The 19,032-nt window shown below is 43.6% G+C and overlaps 1 protein-coding gene across 2 annotated transcripts in view; it reads left to right on the forward strand.

Moving 5' to 3' along the window:
• SLC25A47 (solute carrier family 25 member 47) overlaps window positions 1-16,639 on the forward strand; it is a 119,152-nt gene extending 102,513 nt beyond the window's left edge. For both annotated transcript variants that reach the window (XM_078660184.1, XM_078660183.1), the window contains one exon: window positions 15,312-16,639. In XM_078660184.1, coding sequence (XP_078516310.1) covers window positions 15,312-15,592 — 281 coding nt within the window. In that variant the 3' untranslated portion in view covers window positions 15,593-16,639. The remainder of the gene's footprint in view (window positions 1-15,311) is intronic.
• Window positions 16,640-19,032: the final 2,393 nt, after the last annotated feature.

Raw genomic sequence — 19,032 nt, forward strand, 5'->3', positions numbered from 1 at the left:
GGCTTGGGGGATTCCCACCGCAAATTAATGTGTGTATATGAGTGTAGGCATGTGTGTGTGTGTGTGTATGTGTACGTGTATTTATATGTATACGTGCATATATGTATGTATCAACTTCTCTCAACTTCACAAAGGAAAAGCCACTGCACTCCCTAGAAGGTGATATGCTGTGATTTTAATATTGATTCAGCATCAGCAAAACCTGACGCATTTCGCCTTCCAGCATCATCATGGTGACAAAGTGGGAGTGCACTGACTTTTTATTTGTAAAGTTGAGTGAAGTTGATGAATCTGGGTAATAACACCCAAAAGTGCTCAACCGCTGGGAGGTAGTTCCTAAGTGTATGTGGACAGCATCTCTTCTATACATCACCATACAACACCAGCAATGCTCTTATCTGCTCACCTCCAATATTTGATTTTCTAGAAAAGTATTTAATCACTTAAAGCTACAAAGTGACAATGCCTTTTGCTATTTTTACAGCAAAGTCTTTAAGAATCAGATCAGCTAGTGCCATCCATGCTGAGCTAAAAAAAATGACAAAAGCCTATTACCACTCCAGGCACAGTATTACAGCTTTGTATTGGTAAAATACCATCCAAGTCAACCTGGAATTATATAAGCAACCCCTGACACATGTTTTACTCTTGTTATGAGCTCTTAAAATAGATACAGCTTTGTTCAGACACAAACAAGCACCCATTATACGTGAAAATAATACCCTTTCAAGCTTAGACTGCTGCACAAATTATGCAAAAAGAAGCAAGGAACTGTGGGTACTTCTTAAGTTTAGATGGGGAGCAGCTCCTATAAAGAATATCTTACAACACCAGTGGCACGCTGAAACTGCTCAGCTCAAATGTTTGTTTTTCTAGGAAAGTTTTTAGGCATAGGATTAGCACACTACCATTCACGCCGAGCTAGAGAGTGACAATGTCTTTTGCTATTTTTACATCAAAGTCTTTAACCACTTGCATGCTAGCGTTTTTCCCGCTGTGTGCTGGATTTTCAAAATCAACATGTTGAGTGACGAGTTCACCTTGTCATCCGCACAGGGTAGGTAATGCTGATGACAGCATCGAAGGGGTTAAGCATAGAATCAGCTAGTGCCATCCATGCCAAGCTGAAAAATAAAAAAATAATTTTTACCACACCAGGCACAGTGTTACAGCTTTGGATAGGTAAAATACCATCCTAATCAAGCTGAAATGAATAAAGCAACCCCTGACACGTGTTTCTTTCTTTGTTATGAGCTCTTCAGAGAGGTACAGTTTTGTCCACACTCAGCAGAGGAACCAGTATAAGTCAAAATAACACCCTTTCAGGCTTAGAGTTCTGCATAAATTATGCCAAAAAAAGCAAGGAAATAGCTGCCAAATTTAGGTAGGGAGCAGCTCTTGTATAGAACGGCCAACAACTCCAGCGACACTGAATCTACTCACCTCAACTGTTTGTGTTTGTAGGAATGTTTTTAGGTATAGGATTAGTACAGTGCCATCCACACGAGCTCGAAAGTGACAATGTCTTTTGCTATTTTCACACCAAAGTCTTTAAGCATAGGATCAGCTATTGCAATCCATTTTTTTTATAGATTCACAAGCTTCAAACTTCCCCATTTTCCTGATGGGAGTTTGACTGTAACATTAACAAAAGCAGTGCTTAACATTAGCATTAATCTTCTTTGAAAAAAACAAAAGCAGTTGGAGGCCAATTAAAATTGATTTAATACACCAAAACTTTAGCCAATCAGAGCAGGGACCCCGAGCATTCATCCTCTGCAGAGCCACCATACCTCAGATTTTGAGCACAAGTGTAAATTATGTAATAGACGTATGAAACAGGTGAGCCTTAACAGGGGAAAAGGAAGGTTGCATGTGAATCTATAACAGATATCAGTACTGGAGAATAGTTGAGGATACCCAGTGAGCAATACTAGCTCCCGTTAAGGCTTGAACCTTTATTGGAGCAGAGAAAGAAATGAGCGATTGATTTGATTTTCGGAAAGTTTTTGACCTTTGCAAGTAGAACTTTATACAATGCTTAATGTCCACCAGATGCAAGGCTGTCTCTGCAGGCGAAGATGGTATGGAGAAAAAAAGAGGGCAAAATGACTGTCTCATTGAGGTCAATTGTTGAAGGTACCTTGGGGATGAATGAAGGATTAGTGCTTAGAAGTACTCTGTCTTCTAAAAACTATAAGTAATTGTGAACGTCTGAATCTCATCGATATGCCTGGGAGATATAATGGTAAACAGAAATGCCACCTTTCATGTAAGAAATTTCAATTCGCACTTATGAATAGGCTCAAATGGAGAGCTTATGAGTTGCGACAAAACAGTGTTAAACTGCCAGAGCACTGGAGTAGGCTTTATAGGAGGGTAATCTCTGATTAGACCCTTCATAAACTCTTTCACGAGCCTGTTGGACCACAAAGACACTTTCCCAGAATGTTGTCTGTATCTAGAGATTGATGCTAGGTGTACCAGACTGGCACCATGCACTCGGTAAATACTCTCTGGGCTGACTTTAGACCGAAGGGCTGAATTGATAATGGCACCCTGCCACCTCGAACCTGAGAAACCTTTGGTGCTTCAGATGTATATAGATATGAAAATATGCGTCCAGTAGATTCAGGGAAGAGAGACAGTCCCCTATGTTCATTAGTTGCAGAATCTCCTGAAAAGATAACACCCTGAAAGGTTGTTTTTTTGATGAACAAAGAAATTGAAATGAAAACCTCGATTGTGCTGATTGTGCAGCACCTCTTCTATTGCTTTTTTGGAGAGAAGCAATCATATGTCTCTTTTGTGAACTGGAAGAGGACAATGGGATGTTTTTTGTGGAGGACATTTTGGAGGCTTTTGAATAAATTCTGGGACGTGGCCATTCTGGAATATATCTAACACACATTTTTTGGAAGATATGAGCTTCCATTGATTGAAGAATTTGAATAACTTGTGATTGAACGGAAGTCATGCTACTGTGACAGGGGCCTGTGGTACATCATTGTCTCACCAACTGTCTAGAATATGTGGACATTGTGGTTGGTCTGTAGGACTGTAGTACTGTTAGCGGAAACCCTGTTGTGAGTAGGGTTGAGAGCGCTGCTAGAATTGCAGATGGGAGGTGTATTGGCATCTAAACCTGCCTCGAAAGGGCTGAAACTTCCTCTGTAGAAAGTTGCTAAGCGACTTGGCCAACTCTGTGTCCAACTTGATCTACTGCAATGCATCGTCAATGTGTTTCCCAAAAAGGAACTCTTCGTTGAACAGCATGTCCAGTACCTTGGCCTGCATCTCAGGACAGAATGTAGTCACCTTAAGCCAACCCTGTCGCCTCAATACAGCCGCTCCTGCTATCTGTCTGAAGGCTGTGGAAGAAATATCCATGGCCACATTTATGATCTCGGACGAGGCCTTTTCACCTTCTGCCAGGATCTCTCGCAACTTTTTTCTTCTACTCCGGGAGATATTCCAACAGAGAGGAAATGTCAGACCACGTCTGCCGGCTATATATCCCAGAAAAGCCATGACATTGAATGCTCTGATTGAAGTAGTCACTATCGCGGATAACCTTTTGCCTATATTCTCAAGCTGGCGGAATTCCCTATTTGGAGGGGCTGTGCATGGCGTAGAAGGATTCTTTGCTCTTCTCTGAGCAGCTTACATGATAACTGAGTCTGGCCTACGAGACATGTAGGGAAACCCTCAAGAGCCTTGTACTTTTGTCGAGTTTTTGAATGACAGCCACCACAGGCGCTGGTGTCTTCATTAATTTTAGGACTTTTTGCCATATAAAATCCAGGATAGCGACAGCACGAGTGGCGCGTTACTGTTCCTGCTTTAAAATCATAGAGGAAACACTGTTTGCTTAGCAGACATGGTAAGGTTGAAGCGCTTAGATGATCTCTCAAGCAGGTTGGAAACCTGTTGTGGAAACTGCCAATATCCACAGTCAGTAAATCTGCCGGTGGTGGGGTAGGAGACACTAGCATTGGTGAGACGTAATTATCCCACTCTTTGTGGGCATTAGGAATTGTCTGAAGATCCCCGTCTTCTAATTGTTGGTCATCACTATCCTGGGAAGTTTCCAGAATTAATATAGGAGATGTTATAACCTGTCTTTCTGAGGCTTAAGCATGGTCTTCAGAGCAGGAGTTGCATCACGGACTTCCTGCCTCGGTGGAGGCTGCTGGGCGGAGTTGGCCTCAGGGATCCATTTGTAATAGTCATTGAGCATCATGTGCAAGTTTGTGACCAAAGAAATCGAACACTGATGTGATGGTTCACGAACATGATACTGCTCATCCTCTGGTTCCTCATAAGGATAATGCTCCTGGAATGTATCAAATTGTTGAACAGAGGATGCCCCTATCGGAGAAAGAGTACTCGCCTTCAAGGTAGACTCCCTGATCACCTCCCGATTCCTTGCCCTTAGATCCCTTACACTTTACCCTTAATTGTGAAGGGCTGTGTGCAGGGCCAATAATACCTTCATCCTCAGATTCCTGAAAATCCAGGAGGCGTGCTGGAGGCAGTGGACAAACTTTTGAAAAGTCCTGAGTCAGGGACGGTTTTGCCCTTGCTGGGAACAATCAGGATGTCCCTTTCCCCATCAACAGTATAGTCGACGGGATCACAGACAACGCAGCACCGAGGAATATTTGTTGACGGGACAGCGGTGGGTGCAGCCGTCCACAGTGAAGTGGACGACGAGGAAATCTTGGTTGATGGAGATGGAGTCATCGTTGCCGATATTGGTGTTGTCATCCAATTTTCGTCGACGATGAAGCCGCTGACGTCATCTTGATCGTCGACCTAGTAGAAGTCACCGTCAACACCGTCAATGGTGTGGATGTTCCTGGAGAATTAGATGTCACAGATGGTAAGTTCTTTAAAGAGGGCCACTTGAAGGGATTATGAGGAGCAGAAAGTGGTGCTTAATCAGACGGACCAGATGGCTCCTTTATTGATCTTTTTTCCTCACTAGTCTCTCTCTGCTGTGAGACTATGATTTTTCTAGAGTCTCTGTGAGAAGATGCTCCCTCTTGCCTCTTTCTAGAGGAGGCATGAGACTTCTCCTCACTCTTTGAGTCAGAGTCAGAGATGGCCTTCTTCTTCTGTAGCCATATAAGTAATCTACCCTCTCGATATTTGAGGGTTTTTGCAGAAAAAGTACAGCAGTGCTTGCATTCTTTGGGCTTATGACCAGGATAAAATCAGTACAGGTGTTCTTTATGTGGATTCTCAGACTATATCATGGACTTTTCACAAGTCTTGCAAGGGCTAAAAAGCCCTTTTTAGGTATCGCGACCTGTCAATGCGCATGCGCATTGAGCGGAAGCGAGACTATAGGGCTTTAACCAGACTTTAACTAACTGGTGATTTGATGCTGTGCCCGTGCGCTTTTAGGTCAATGCGCAAGCGCATTGACCTAAAATGCGCGTGCACAGCATCAAATCGTCAGCCATCTGTTGCCCAGCTTGGTGCCGCTCCACCCCCTGCGGCATCAAAGGCTTTCATGGCCGGCCGGCCGTGCTTTCAGTTTGCCGCTCCACCCCCTGCGGCATCAAAGGCGTTCACGGCCGGCTGGCCGTGCTTTCTGTTTCAGGAGCGCTGCATTGTTTTCACGGCCGGCCTCCGGCCGTGACTCGCATTTCTCCTTCCTTCCAGCGCTGTCTTGTTAAATATTTACTTTCTCGTTGGCTCTGCACACTCATTAGTATACCTGGACAATAGTGTGTTTTTTTCTGTTCAGTTTTCTTTATCTGTGTGGAAGAAGGAACCACATTTTAGAATTGTATCTTACGATTATTTACATGTGTAGAAGGTTCAGTACAAGACTGCACCATGCAGCTTTAAAAAAGCCTACCTTTTCTTCCAGCCGGAGTTATTTAACTGAGGGCTTCTCTGCCTATTTATCGTTTCGATAATCAGCTCCATATGAAGGATGACAGGCCATTAGTTAAATGGAAACTTAAAGCTTTCGCTAATGGATATAATTAAAAAGCTTTTAGCATACCTGGAAGCCGCGTTCACTAGGCAAAGCGGTGAATCTTTCGCGCTACTTAAACTCATGGGAACTTCTAATGAGCTGTAAACAAACATAACGCTTAGTTTACTAAAGCGTTCGTTATGTTATTAAAGCAGTTACTGACAGCGTTATCCTATTCTTTGAAATACAGGCGTAGCTTTGAAAGCTTCATGAACAGGCTCTCCTCTTCGTATTTAATTTTGAAATATTACAGCGCAACAGTTAGTTTAAACAACATGACAGAACTGGCACGAATATAAAGCACCACAATGCCCAAAATGCACTGCTTTGTTGCACCAAAACTCGCTAGCCCAAATGCATGTAAGTGGCATTGAGAACGACAACCCCCATGATTCTAAGTCAGAAGCCATTGATGGGATGCTCCCAATTGGAAATGCCGCCACCTCACTTCGAAGAATCAGAAAACAAGCATTGGCATAGCCAATAGGTCTCGCCTTTGGGACCTTGTGTTTAGTTTTTAACAGTGATGTTGCAGCAAGGATATTGCGCTGCATAATTAAATACTTATAAAGGTCCCAAAGGCGAGACCTATTGGCTATTCCAATGCTTGTTTAGACTCAGACATTCTGTGTGAAAACACAGCCAAAAGCTCTTCCAAACTGTACCTCAGATGATGGTAGGAGGTATAGAGATAAACTGGAAGCTGCAGGTCAAAAGGTTAACAATGACACACTGTGACTGAGCAGAGCTCAGGGAGACTCCCTAACACATGACGTGCGGTAAGAAATCTGAAGTATGGTGGCTCTGCAGTGGATGGGTGCTTCAGGGTCTCAAATTGGATACAGTTTGGATATATTAAATCAATGCAAATTAGCTACAAACTGCTAATGTTTTTTCAATGAAGTATAATGCTAATGCTTTAGCACTGCTTTTGTTACTGTTACAATGGAACTCCCATCACGATGATGGAGAAGATTCAAGCATGTGAATCATTAAAAGATACAATATCAGAGAATCTCACTGATTCCACTCATCCCTTGCCTTTTTACAAGGGTACAGAGGAAAGCAGAAGATGTCATTAAATTCCTGTTTGGCCCAGTCACTCCTGGTTTCCCCTCCTAAAATCCCTAGATGTTCTTCCTCCCTGGAGAATATCATTGTTCTCTGTCCTCTCAAAATCAGTGGGATGTCTCCAAGGGAGTAGCCCAAAAATTAAAATACCCCCCACTTTAATCAAAACTCTGATGGCACCAAGGAAGCTAAGCAATTGAACCTGCCCGTCCAAATAAGAGCTCCTTTGTCTCTCACATCAAAGCATTTATCCATTCATCCTTTCATGCTTCTATCCACCCACTGATATCCACAATTTCACCTTTACATTCTGCTTCTGCCATCTTTTCATCAATCTATCTTTCCCCATTCCATCCATCTATTGGATATTCCATCCATCCACTTACTATTCACGCCTTTTATCCATCAATTGATCCTTTTATCCATCCATCCATCATCTCAGTTTTTTATTTACTCTTTTCTAATTAGTTTGTCATCCATTCATCAACCACCCATCCATCCTCTCATATTTCTATTTATTGTGCCATCCTTTCACCCACCCTCCATCCATTCTCTAGGATTTCATTGTGTTCTGCCATCACTTCACCCACTCATTCATCTTTCCAGATTTCCATTTACTCTCCATCCTTTTACCCATTCAACCACCCATACTCTCAGATATCCATTTACTCTGACATCCTTCCGCTCACCCATCCACCCACCCTTTCAGATTTGAATTAACTCTGTCATACTTACATCCACCCATCCTCTCCCCCACTCATCCATCCACCTTTCCCCCCCACATCCATCTATCCTTTCATTCACCCATTCATACTTTCACCTATCATCCTTTCACCCACTCGTCCATCCATCCTCTCATCCTTCCATCCTTTCACCCACCCTTATATGCATACTTTCACCATCGCATTCATCCATCCTTTCACTAATTCATCCATGCATTCTTTCACCAAAATATCTTTTCATCAGCTATCCTTTCACTCGATGCAACACTTGCCTTCGATTCTATCGAATGGTCTTACCTCTTCAAAGTACTCCTCCGCTTTGGCTTTGGACCCAAATTTATACAATGTGTTCGACTACTTTACACTGATCTCTGGGGACAGGTTTATGTCAACGGACATATGTCCAGGCGCTTTCCCTTACACAGAGGTACAAGACAAGGATGCCCTCCGTCCCCCCTGTTGTTCACCCTCACTCTTGAACCTCTAGCCCACTGGATTAGAACCGACAATTCCATCCGAGGCCTTCGATGGAATGCTGACACGATCGACAAGATTTCACTATACGCAGATGACATCCTAGTATATATCTCCTCCCCCAAGTCCTCCCATAACAGCCTGCTACATGTGGTCACCAACTTTGGCAAATACTCTGGCTTCTCTATTAATTGGTCTAAATCGGTGCTCTATGTTCTCCATGGTCCACCCCCACCTCTTCCGCGAGGCTACTCCATCGAAATCGCCCAAGACGGTTTTAAATATTTGGGAATCTTTGTCACTCCGGACCCCCAACTGTTCCATGAACGCAACCTTAAAGGCCCACTCCAGAGACTCCATGCCGACGTCTCACATTGGAGAACGCTCCCCCTCTCTCTCCCAGGTAGAGCTCCCTATTTAAGATGCTTGCACTCCCTCGATTCCTCTATGCCCTACAAAATTGACCATTCCCCATAGCTGACTCCTACTTCAACCTAATCGAAGGGGACCTTCGCCTCCTTCTATGGGATGGCGGCTCTCCCCGCATTGCTCTCATCTCTCTCACGCAAGGGTGGTATGATGGAGGTATCACCCTCCCCAATATCCGCCTCTACTATTGGGCAACCCAGTTAGTTGCCACCAACTCGTGGATCTATGGCACACCCACAAACCCTGCCTTTCACTTAGAAAAATATCAGACAGGCCGTGGCGGCTACCTCGAGGCTCTTTACGGCAAACATTCCTGTACACGATATATTGGCGCAATGTCCCACACAATATCAATCTGGCACCCCGTGAACACACGACTCGGGTGGGCCAACACCCTCACACTGTCCACCCCACTCTGGACCTCGTACAAGCTAGGCACCCTCTGTCATTACAGAGGCTTTGATAAATGGGACACATTAGGCATATCCACCATTGGCAACTTGCTCCGCAAGGGCAAACTACTGACATTCAAAGAGCTGCAAAACACATACGACATGGCACAATCCGAGACTTTCCGATACCTCCAAATTAAACACGCCATACTCACCAACGTCCCGGATCTTGCCTCTCTCCCACAATCTTCGCCCCTCGAGGACAGGCTCTTATCAGAACCCCTTCAGGCCAAGGCGATATCCTACACTTACCATAAATTGTGCAATAATATGCCAAACACTTTTCATCTCCTGCGAGATAAATGGCAGACTGACGTCGGTACCCTAGATGATGTAGACTGGCAGTCAGCATTGATGTCCCCGCGCAAATCAGCCATCAATCATAGATTCAGATTAATACAACTAAAAATATTGCACAGAACATATATGTCTGGTCCCCTCCTAGCCAGAATAGGCTGCCGCCCATCTGACCTCTGCCTCCGGTATTGTGGCCTAACAGGTACTTTCTATCATATATTGTGGGAATGCCCAGCGGTCCAAACCCTTTGGAATCGCGCCGTCCAGAAAATGACTGATGCTCTGGGGAAACCGGTCCCTCTGACCCCCAAATGTGCTCTTCTTATTGTGTGGGACCCTACAGATTTAACTGCAATAGAACAGCGATGGGCGGCCCTAAGCTTCCTCCTATTGAAACGTGAAAGAGCTATGCAGCGGGGTTCACCACACAAACCGCTCCTGATTAGATGGGTAGCTGCAATGGACGTGTGCATGCTGTCTGAAAAATCGGTTTATAAAACTAGGGGATGCCCCGGAGTCTGGGACAAGAAATGGGGTCGATGGAATGCCTATAGGGGCGAATTGTGTACTTCTCCATCAGCAGATATGGAAATGACCAGGCCTACCATCCCTCAGTGATGGTGATTGTGGTTGCTGCTGTACTGTACGTGCTCTATGGCGAGATTATTGACTGCGATTGTTTACATAAATATTTCCTCTGCTTCGAACAATAACGTTTGTGTTTAAAAAAGAAAACCACAGACCTATGAACTATCCGGAACACGAATTTGACTACTCTGTGTACACCTTGCTTTCCCACGCCGCCGGACCTCCGGGATGTCGGCTGAAGGGCTGTGTTACTCTGCCAATGATATTAGGTAACTGTACGTAACGCAGCCGGCCCCTGAGGTTGTAGGCTCTATGCTGTGTCAATTCATGATTGTGCAATAAAGGTCTGTGGAAAAAAATATATATCCTTTCATCCATCCATCCTTTTGCCAACAATTTCACCCGGTCATGCACCCTTCTTTTCATTCTCTCTCAACTCATCTTTCTTTCTTCCTTTTCTTATAGTGTTAATTATGAGCTTTTGCCTGCCAAGTTGCAGACCAAAGAGGCCCATATAGAACTCCACCCCTGTGGTAGCTACTAAAGCGGGGGATTCACGGCACCCAAGTGTCTCCCTCTTCAGAAACCGGCTATCTGTCTGGGGTCTGAGAGGAATGGGCTTCAGAAGAGAGTGGTGGCAGAACACTTAGCGAGTATCACTCTGAAATGCTATGACAAACACTACACAGATTTTCAGGAATGGTGTTCCTCTAGATTCCTGTCAGCAGTAGAGTGTGAAACTACTGATATTCTATCATTTTTACCCAATGTTTTTCAGAAACAGGGCACTGTCATAACTTTAAGGGCTCAGAGGGCAGCCATCAGAGCCTTTAGAGAACCTTGGTCTGCTTCAAGCAAAGGTTTTGATTTAGTGGGGAGACTCCTGAAAAGTTTTTCTAATTCAAGACCTACCACTAGATCCAACGTTCCAACTTGGGAGCTACCCCTCCTACTTAAGGCTCCGCAGTGGCAACCTTTCAACCTCTTATTTCTGTTGATTTAAAGTACTTCTCTTTAAAGATGGCATTTTTAGTAGTGATCACTTCATCAGGAAGGATACGTCAGTTCACTACTTTGCAATGTGAACCATCCTTTTTTAAAGATTCTGGAGGATAGAGTTTTGATTAAACATAATCAGGCTTTTGTCCGTAAGGTGGCTTGCAAGATGCATTGGAAGCAGTTGGTATTGTTGCCTGCATGTTACCTTCTCTACCCTCCAAAGATGAGGAACTTTCTCATTTACTGGATGTAAAGAGAGCAGTTCTGAGGGGTTAGAAAATCAGAACTTTTTTGTTACGTTTCTTGTTGGTAAATAGGGTCAGAAAGATTCCAATATTACGTTGAGTAGATGGATCAGCTTAACTATTTCTTTGGCATATTCTTTGAAGAAATACGAGGGAGATCCACAAAGGCGATGGCAGCCTCCAAGGTTGAAGCTCAGGGAGTTCCTTTGTCTCAAATTTGTCAAGCACCCAATTGGGCTTTAACTCAAACTTCTGTTAATGGTGGAAATGTGTTACATTTTCTGCAACGTATTACAGTTCTTACATAATCTATTTCTATGTTTAGTGCACTGAGAAAAAATGAATGAGCATGATTTCTGTACTAGTTATTTCATAGGTGTGCTCGAGTTGGTCGTGAGGGCCAGTTTATGCTTGGTTAATCCTCAAAAGTAATGGCTCAGACAAGGACATGGGACGAAGGGACAACGCCCAGTTAGCTACCAATAAATCTCATTAGCCTGAGTCCCTATTGCCTTCATCACCGTCATTCTGACGGTTAGACCTCAAATCCTTGCCATGGTTTTGCTTGTCTTTTTTGCTTTCTGACCTCCTGTTTTGCTGACTTCATTTTTTCTGGCTTTAGGAATCTGGTCACTGTACCACTGCTGACCAGTGCTAAAGTGCACGTGCTATGTCCCTAAAACATGGTAACATTGGCTTATCCACAACTGGCATATTTATTTATTTGTAAGACCCTAGTAAATTGCACTACATATGCCCAGGGCCTGAAAATTAAATGCTACTAGTTGGCCTGCAGCACTGATTGTGTCACCCACACCAGTAGCCCTTTAAACATGTCTCAGGCCTACTATTTTAGAGCCTGTGTGTGCAGTTTTAAACTGTAATGTCGACCTAGCAAGGTAACCAACTTGCCAGGCCCAAACCTTCCTTTTTAACACATATAAATCACCCCATAGAAGTGCAGTCTATTTAAAAAGGAGGACATGTACTTTTAAGTTTTACAACTCCAGGTACTGAAAAACTCTTAAAATAATTGTTCACTACTGCAAGGCCTAACTTGCCCATATGTTAACATTGTGATTACCTTATTCATCCATCTTATAAGTGTAATATCTAACTGGTACAAGACAGAAATTTCAAGTTAGGTGTCTCTGGATTCACAATTTAAAATCACAACTTATGGTGGTCGGATTTTAAATTGCATGTCTGTAAATGGCTTTTTTCTAACTATTCTGTGCCTCTGCCTATCTCTGAATACACTTCTGGGTTGATGACAGGTAAGCTTTGTACATTTCCTCAAGACAGTTACACACAAAGGGAACTGAGGTGTGACATTCACATTCTGATGGCCCATCACCGGGTTGATAGGTCTTCCTGGGCAAGGTGGGAGGGAGGTTGAAGTTGACACTTGAACTTAAATAAGGCGGTGCCTGTCCCCACACGAAGAGTTGCATGCACCCCTGTGAGTCTGGATCAATGCAGGGACCTTGTGTACTTCAAATGCCTCTCTTTGAAGTCTCCCCCACTTCAAATGTACAACTGGGTATAAGTACTGGACCCCTAACACCACCAACTCAGTACACTGTGGACCTGAGGACACACTGTCAGGATGAAAGACTGCTGTACTGCTGAAAGAACTGACACTCTGCTGGACTCTGCTGGATTTTCTGGACCCCTACTCTGCTGTGCCTGCCCTGCGACCAGCTGCCCCTTGCCCCTTGGTGAGAAGGACTGGACCTGATTCTCTACATCCACAGAACCAAGTGACCCTTAAGGCTCGGTTCCTGTTCTGAAGTCTCAGGGACATCAAAGACTTCGATCAACTCTGATTCAGCTGCTGGACTCTGCCGACTGTGAGTCCTGCTCTACACGAGGTGCCAATCCAGTCCTGGGTCTGTCTTCAAGAGGGTTTCTGCAGCTGTTGTCTGCCAATGTCCATGCATTGCCTGCTTTGAACCGGTCGGTACGACGCGTTTGCCTTTGACGCCGATGAAGTGCCGTTTCGTAGACTCCACAGTGTTGACAGAGTGACTCGACAATGACGCAGTTTCTTCATCGCAAGGGGTTCAATGACGATGCGAGATCCAACTGCGAGGCTTGTTGATGACGCAGTGCCTTCATCGTAATGTGAGGCTCAATGAAGACGCAGTGTCTACATCATAAGGGGTTCGGTGAAGATGCATGATCTGACTCTGAGGCTCATCGACTATGCAGTGCCTTCATCCTAAGTGGTTTACCGATGACACAGGACCTGACTGCGTGACTCGGAACTGATGAAGTTGCTCCTCGACGTTGACACATCCTCTGGAAGGGTACTGTTTTAAGGGGGGCTGCATGGCTTCTGTATCCAACATGGGCTCCATTGCGGTTGGCCTAACTTTTCAGATTTAACCCGGTCCAGTAAGACCAGATGTCCCCGGTTGGCACTTTATGCTTTTAAACGCTATATTTAAATTTAATATTTGAAAACTCATACCTTTGGTTCTATTAATTGGATTTGTGTCATGTTGGTCTTGTTTTGTTCATTAAATTAAGCTCTATGTTTCTAACCTGGTATGGATTATTTTTGAGTGGTGATTTTACCGTTTTACTGTAATAAGTGTTGCACAAATACTTTCCACATTGCCTCTCACTGCTCTGTGCCAAGCTCCGGGGCGGCTGGCACGGCTCACGGGTGGTGGGATGGCACGCAGGGGGCATGGGGGGGAATTGCTCGTGGGATGCTCGTAAAAATAAAATGAAACAAATAAAAAAGGTACCTTGCCGTCGCTGCCGCCGGATCCCACGTCTTCTCTCCTGCTGCCTGTGTCTGACTCCAGGTCAGAACAGGAAGCAGATAGCCAGGTTCCCACCCCTAAGCCAATCACAATGCCCCAATGGAGCGTTGTGATTGGTCTGGGTGCCGTGACCCGGCACTCATTCAGGGGCTGTACGGGTAGGCATGTGTTTCATGCAGGCTGCAATGCAGCCTGCATGGAGAACAGGAGAGTGCGCAGGACTGTTTTGGGTGGCCAGCGAGGGCCGACCAAACAGTCATTGAGCACAGGAGTGTCTACCACTCCTCCCCTGCAGCTCTGCCCGCCTCCTCAAGCACTGCCACAGCAGGAGGAAAAAACAAAATGATAATAACATTCTGTTATTATAATTTTATTTTTTCCTTTCTTAGCTACCAGAGGGTGAGCACAGGTTAATTTAGGGTGTGGATCTGACTTACTCTGACTAGAGTGGTGGTATCTACTCGAACAGGGTGCCTACCTCTTCCTGCCAACTAGAGATCCCATTTCTAACAACGACCGACCTTGCCTTCCCTGACAACTGGCCTTCATGGGCTTGGTATTGTCAGGAAGTGAGGTGGGCAGGTTAGTGTTTTGTAGCAGCCAAAGGGTGGCGTTACCCCTCCGCTTCCTGTTCATTCCTCCTGGTTGAGGTGAAGTCACCCTAAAAAATAATGACTGTGACGAGGGCAATAGAGACTGAGGGTAATGAGTTCTACAAGTAAGTAACTTAGGCACTATCTTTGTGCCTAACAGCAGTAGCCATTTTTCGATGCGTCCCATCACAAGCAGAGGTGAGGCATATAAATGCCCACTAATGCACTAACTCAAGCTTATAATTTCTTTTAGAAAATGTAGGAAGTGACTTGCCATAGTGTTTACAAATAAGGGATGTAAAAAATACATCCATGTTAATGCGCGTGAGAGCAACTTGGCTCCATGCTCAGGAGAACTGGGTAATATATTGAAATACAGGTAGCTTCTGCATACCAAACACCGTTGGCTACACAGTTTTTTTCAAAAGCGCATATTCCGAGTTCTAGCTCAGTTGTCACACAGTGTTCTCATGTATGTCGTTTTCTGTGTAGAACATGAAAGCTGATTGGCTGAAGGAAGCTAGCATAAAGATAAGGTCAAACCATGAAGACAACCAGTTTCCTCACTGTCCTATATAATGTTTCTATTCTGATTTGACCCATGCTATAGTTGCTTGTCAAGTCTTCTATTTTCTTGTAGCTGACCCTGCTGTGTTTGTTGTCTTGCAGAAGCAGTGGGTGTGCTCCTTTCTGGAGGATGTGCTGGGATATTGGCATGGACTTTAGTCACACCCATGGATGTTATCAAGGCGCGTCTGCAGGTGGATGGCCTGGGACAGCAGAAGTATCGGGGAGTCCTTCACTGCATCACGAAAAGCGTCAAACAGGAGGGTGTGAGGGTGCTCTTCAAGGGGCTGGGGCTCAACTGCCTGCGTGCTTTCCCTGTAAACATGGTGGTATTTTTCACATACGAAATGATACTGAAGCTGACAAAACAGTTAGCTACATAAAAACATGTTGTACAAATACAAAAACTCATCACCTATTTGCAACTCCTTGGTGAGTCTGTCAGGAACTGAGATAGTTGCTCAGTGGTGCTGGAACAATTTTTAGAGCTGCGGAGTTGGCCAGTAAGGTCTCTAAAGGCAATAGTGGTTATGTGGCAGGCTGTCTTAGAAAACACCACAAATCCTGCTTGAATGAAATTATTGAATATCCCCTTTATTGTTCACTCTCCATCTAAACCATTTCAAGTTTTATGGGGGCGCCCCAAGACCCCTTGCATCAGTGCTTAATTTGAACCGATGGTTTCCGACGCTTGCACTGGCACTTAATTGTCTACATCAGCACTTATGACAATCTGCCACATGGTGGCGCTGTTTGACTGATTTAGAGATGAGCACAAGAACAGTTGTTTACTAATTTAGTGTACATTAAAATGAACTAATAATTGATACAAAAGCTATTCTTATAGCTTGCCTGTTGGGGTCTGGAACAGTCTAAATTGCCACACTTGTAAGAGTCGGATTGTTAGTAGCTGTATTGGTACAGTAATTGACAGCATTGGCTGGGGCAATTGGTGGTGCAAGCTGCAGTGGCCTTCTGATGAGGGCCCTGGCACTAATGTTTTTGCAAATCAAGCACTGCCTTGCATCCGTAGTTCCAGCGCCTCGGTGGTGGCTAAATAGGGAAAATTGCTGCGCAAATTAAAGCACACCGCATACCAGCGATATTTGACACAATGTCAAAGAGAGCTGCAACTAAATGGTCGATATAAGGCTCTTTGTTGTACTATGTTCGGATAGAGGATTTTCTCCATTGTGTACAACCACAGGAGCAAAGCTAATATTGTTTATCCAAGTTATGTAATTTTATTTGCTTATCCCTTTCTTCATTAACTATTTAATATTATTTCTAGAATGCATTTCTTTTACTTGTGTAACTGCTGCTACAGCGTGCAATATTGTGTTGCATTATTTAATTTCCAAAACCCATGATATATATATTTATGACATGTCAGTGAAAATAAAGGTTGGCCGATAAATTGCACTACTAAATACAGATTTATGGTTTTATTACTATATTGAAAAGTTAAAATGTCAGGGTCTTTGTTCTTACCACAATGTGTTGGTGGTTATATTTATTCCAATTCTCTATCTTCACTGCACCACAGTAGGACTTATGCAATGAAATTTTACACTGGGTTTAGTTCAATGGCTCTGTATATACCTAATTCACGTGAGAGACCAGCTTGACATGCTCCACCTATGACGATGTGAAAACTGATATGCTGTTTGCTACCATAGATGAGGCAGGGGAGGGCCATTATGAACAGTGGTTTATTTGTGCCAGTAGTTGCTGTTGGTGGTGGGCTCCAGCACCAGCCGCGGCTGCTGCAGGTAAGAGCATTGAGGCGGATTTCGAGGGACAACCACGACAAAAAAATTATTTATTTAATTTTTCACCGTGGTCGTCACTGGAAATCACACTACCCCACCGCTCTTACCTGTAGCGGCTGCGGCTGTTCAGCACTCTTTTTGAGAACGTATTTTTCACCCTGAGGCGTTGGCCACAAATGAGGAAGAGAGAAAAGACAGAAAAGGGAAAAAAGATGAAAAAATAGCAAAAAAGTGACAAATAGAGAGAGCTGGAAATATAGAGAAACCCAAGAGTCAGATAAAAAAGACAAAGTGCAGGGTGAGGGAAACCCCTCAAGGGAAATGGAAAAGAGGAAGGCCAACAAAACAACCGATTGCAAGGAGATGCCTTAAGCCAGATTGAAAGAAAAACCTAGGACCAAGATGCCTGGAGAGTCCTGGTTGATCGCCTATACCCTAAGAGTGGTAAGCATAAGTAAATGAGTAGGGTGATGGAAAAAGAGAAATGAGGTAGGATCAAATCTAGGCAGGCGTGATATTTGGCAAACATGGCCTTAGCCAGTGCGGGAAGTTGTTTCTAAGAAAATCTCTGGTCTCCTGTACTTATTGCTTTACAAATTAAGCATTGATGCATGACCCACTCAAATCTTCACCTTTTGTAAGTCATAGCCTCTCCCAACTCTCAACAATAGTAGTATACTGCACATTACACTCTGTGCATCTGCATATATTCTCATAAATCAGTGCAACCTTTTACTGTGAGAAATAACTTCAATCAAATGTGTATACGCATTCGTTTTAGATTTTATCACTAGAGGCTTGATATTAATCACAGATAAAGAAAAGACAATGCTTCAGAGTTGAATTAATGTTCCCACATTTCAAAGACAGTGGTTACAATGTTGTTTCAGTGGAAAAGCATCCAGTGGCTATTTCTGAAAAGTCATAGGTACAAAAGATTTAAATAAAGCAGGAAGATGCCTTAAAAAACATGTGATACAGCTGGTGTTGTGTATAAGCACCCGCAATATGTAATATACAGGAAGAGCAGATGGTGCAGACCATTGATTTGATGTAAAAAAAAATATCAATTTATAATTTGGGTTAACTTTTCACACACACATTTTTTTTATTAATTGACGCAAACATCATGTGCACAAACGTGGTACCACCAAAATATTTAGAAGGTAAGTATAGATGTACTATACTCTGCAGCACACACAGACAGAGGGAAATGCCTCAGATGATTGGTTGTGTGCAGGAAAGTATGCCTTTTGCACAAAAACAATCCAGCTTACAACACAGGCACCCTTGCACCATTGTGAAAGGGTGCCTGCGTTATCGCTAGGCAGTCAATTGTGCGCCAGCACAAGGAGAGGACAGGAATGCCCGGCTGCACTGTATAATGTTAAATACAGCACATTCCTGTCCTGCCCTTTATTTATTTTTTATTTACTTAATGCGATTTTATATAGCGCAAACTTTACCCGAAGGTGTCAGAGCGCTTTACATAAGAACCAGTTGCAAAACATAAGGACTAAGAATTACATGCGTTACATAAAAGATACAAACAGAAAAAAATTTGCAAATGTACAAGATGTAAAGTCACACAAAGAAGAGACTGGTGATTAGAGTTATCTCTATATACATAGGGAAGGGATATGGATGAATATACTCTAAGAGTCACATAGGAATGCTAGAGGGTACAAAGGTCTACTGCATATACTAGTGATTAGAGTTATCTCTATATACATAGGGAAGGGCAACGAATGGATATACTCTAAGAGTCACATAGGAATGGTAGAGAGTACAAAGGTCTAATGCACATACTAGTGATTAGAGTTATCTCTATATACATAGGGAAGGGATACGAATGGATATACTCTAAGAGTCACATAGGAATGGTGGAGAGTACAAAGGTCTACTGCGTATACTAGTGATTAGAGTTATCTCTATATACATAGGGAAGGGCTACGAATGGATATACTCTAAGAGTCACATAGGAATGGTAGAGAGTACAAAGGTCTACTGCGTATACTAGTGATTAGAGTTATCTCTATATACATAGGGAA

Source organism: Lissotriton helveticus, chromosome 9 (assembly GCF_964261635.1).
Source record: "Lissotriton helveticus chromosome 9, aLisHel1.1, whole genome shotgun sequence".
Classification (NCBI taxonomy): Eukaryota; Metazoa; Chordata; class Amphibia; order Caudata; family Salamandridae; genus Lissotriton; species Lissotriton helveticus.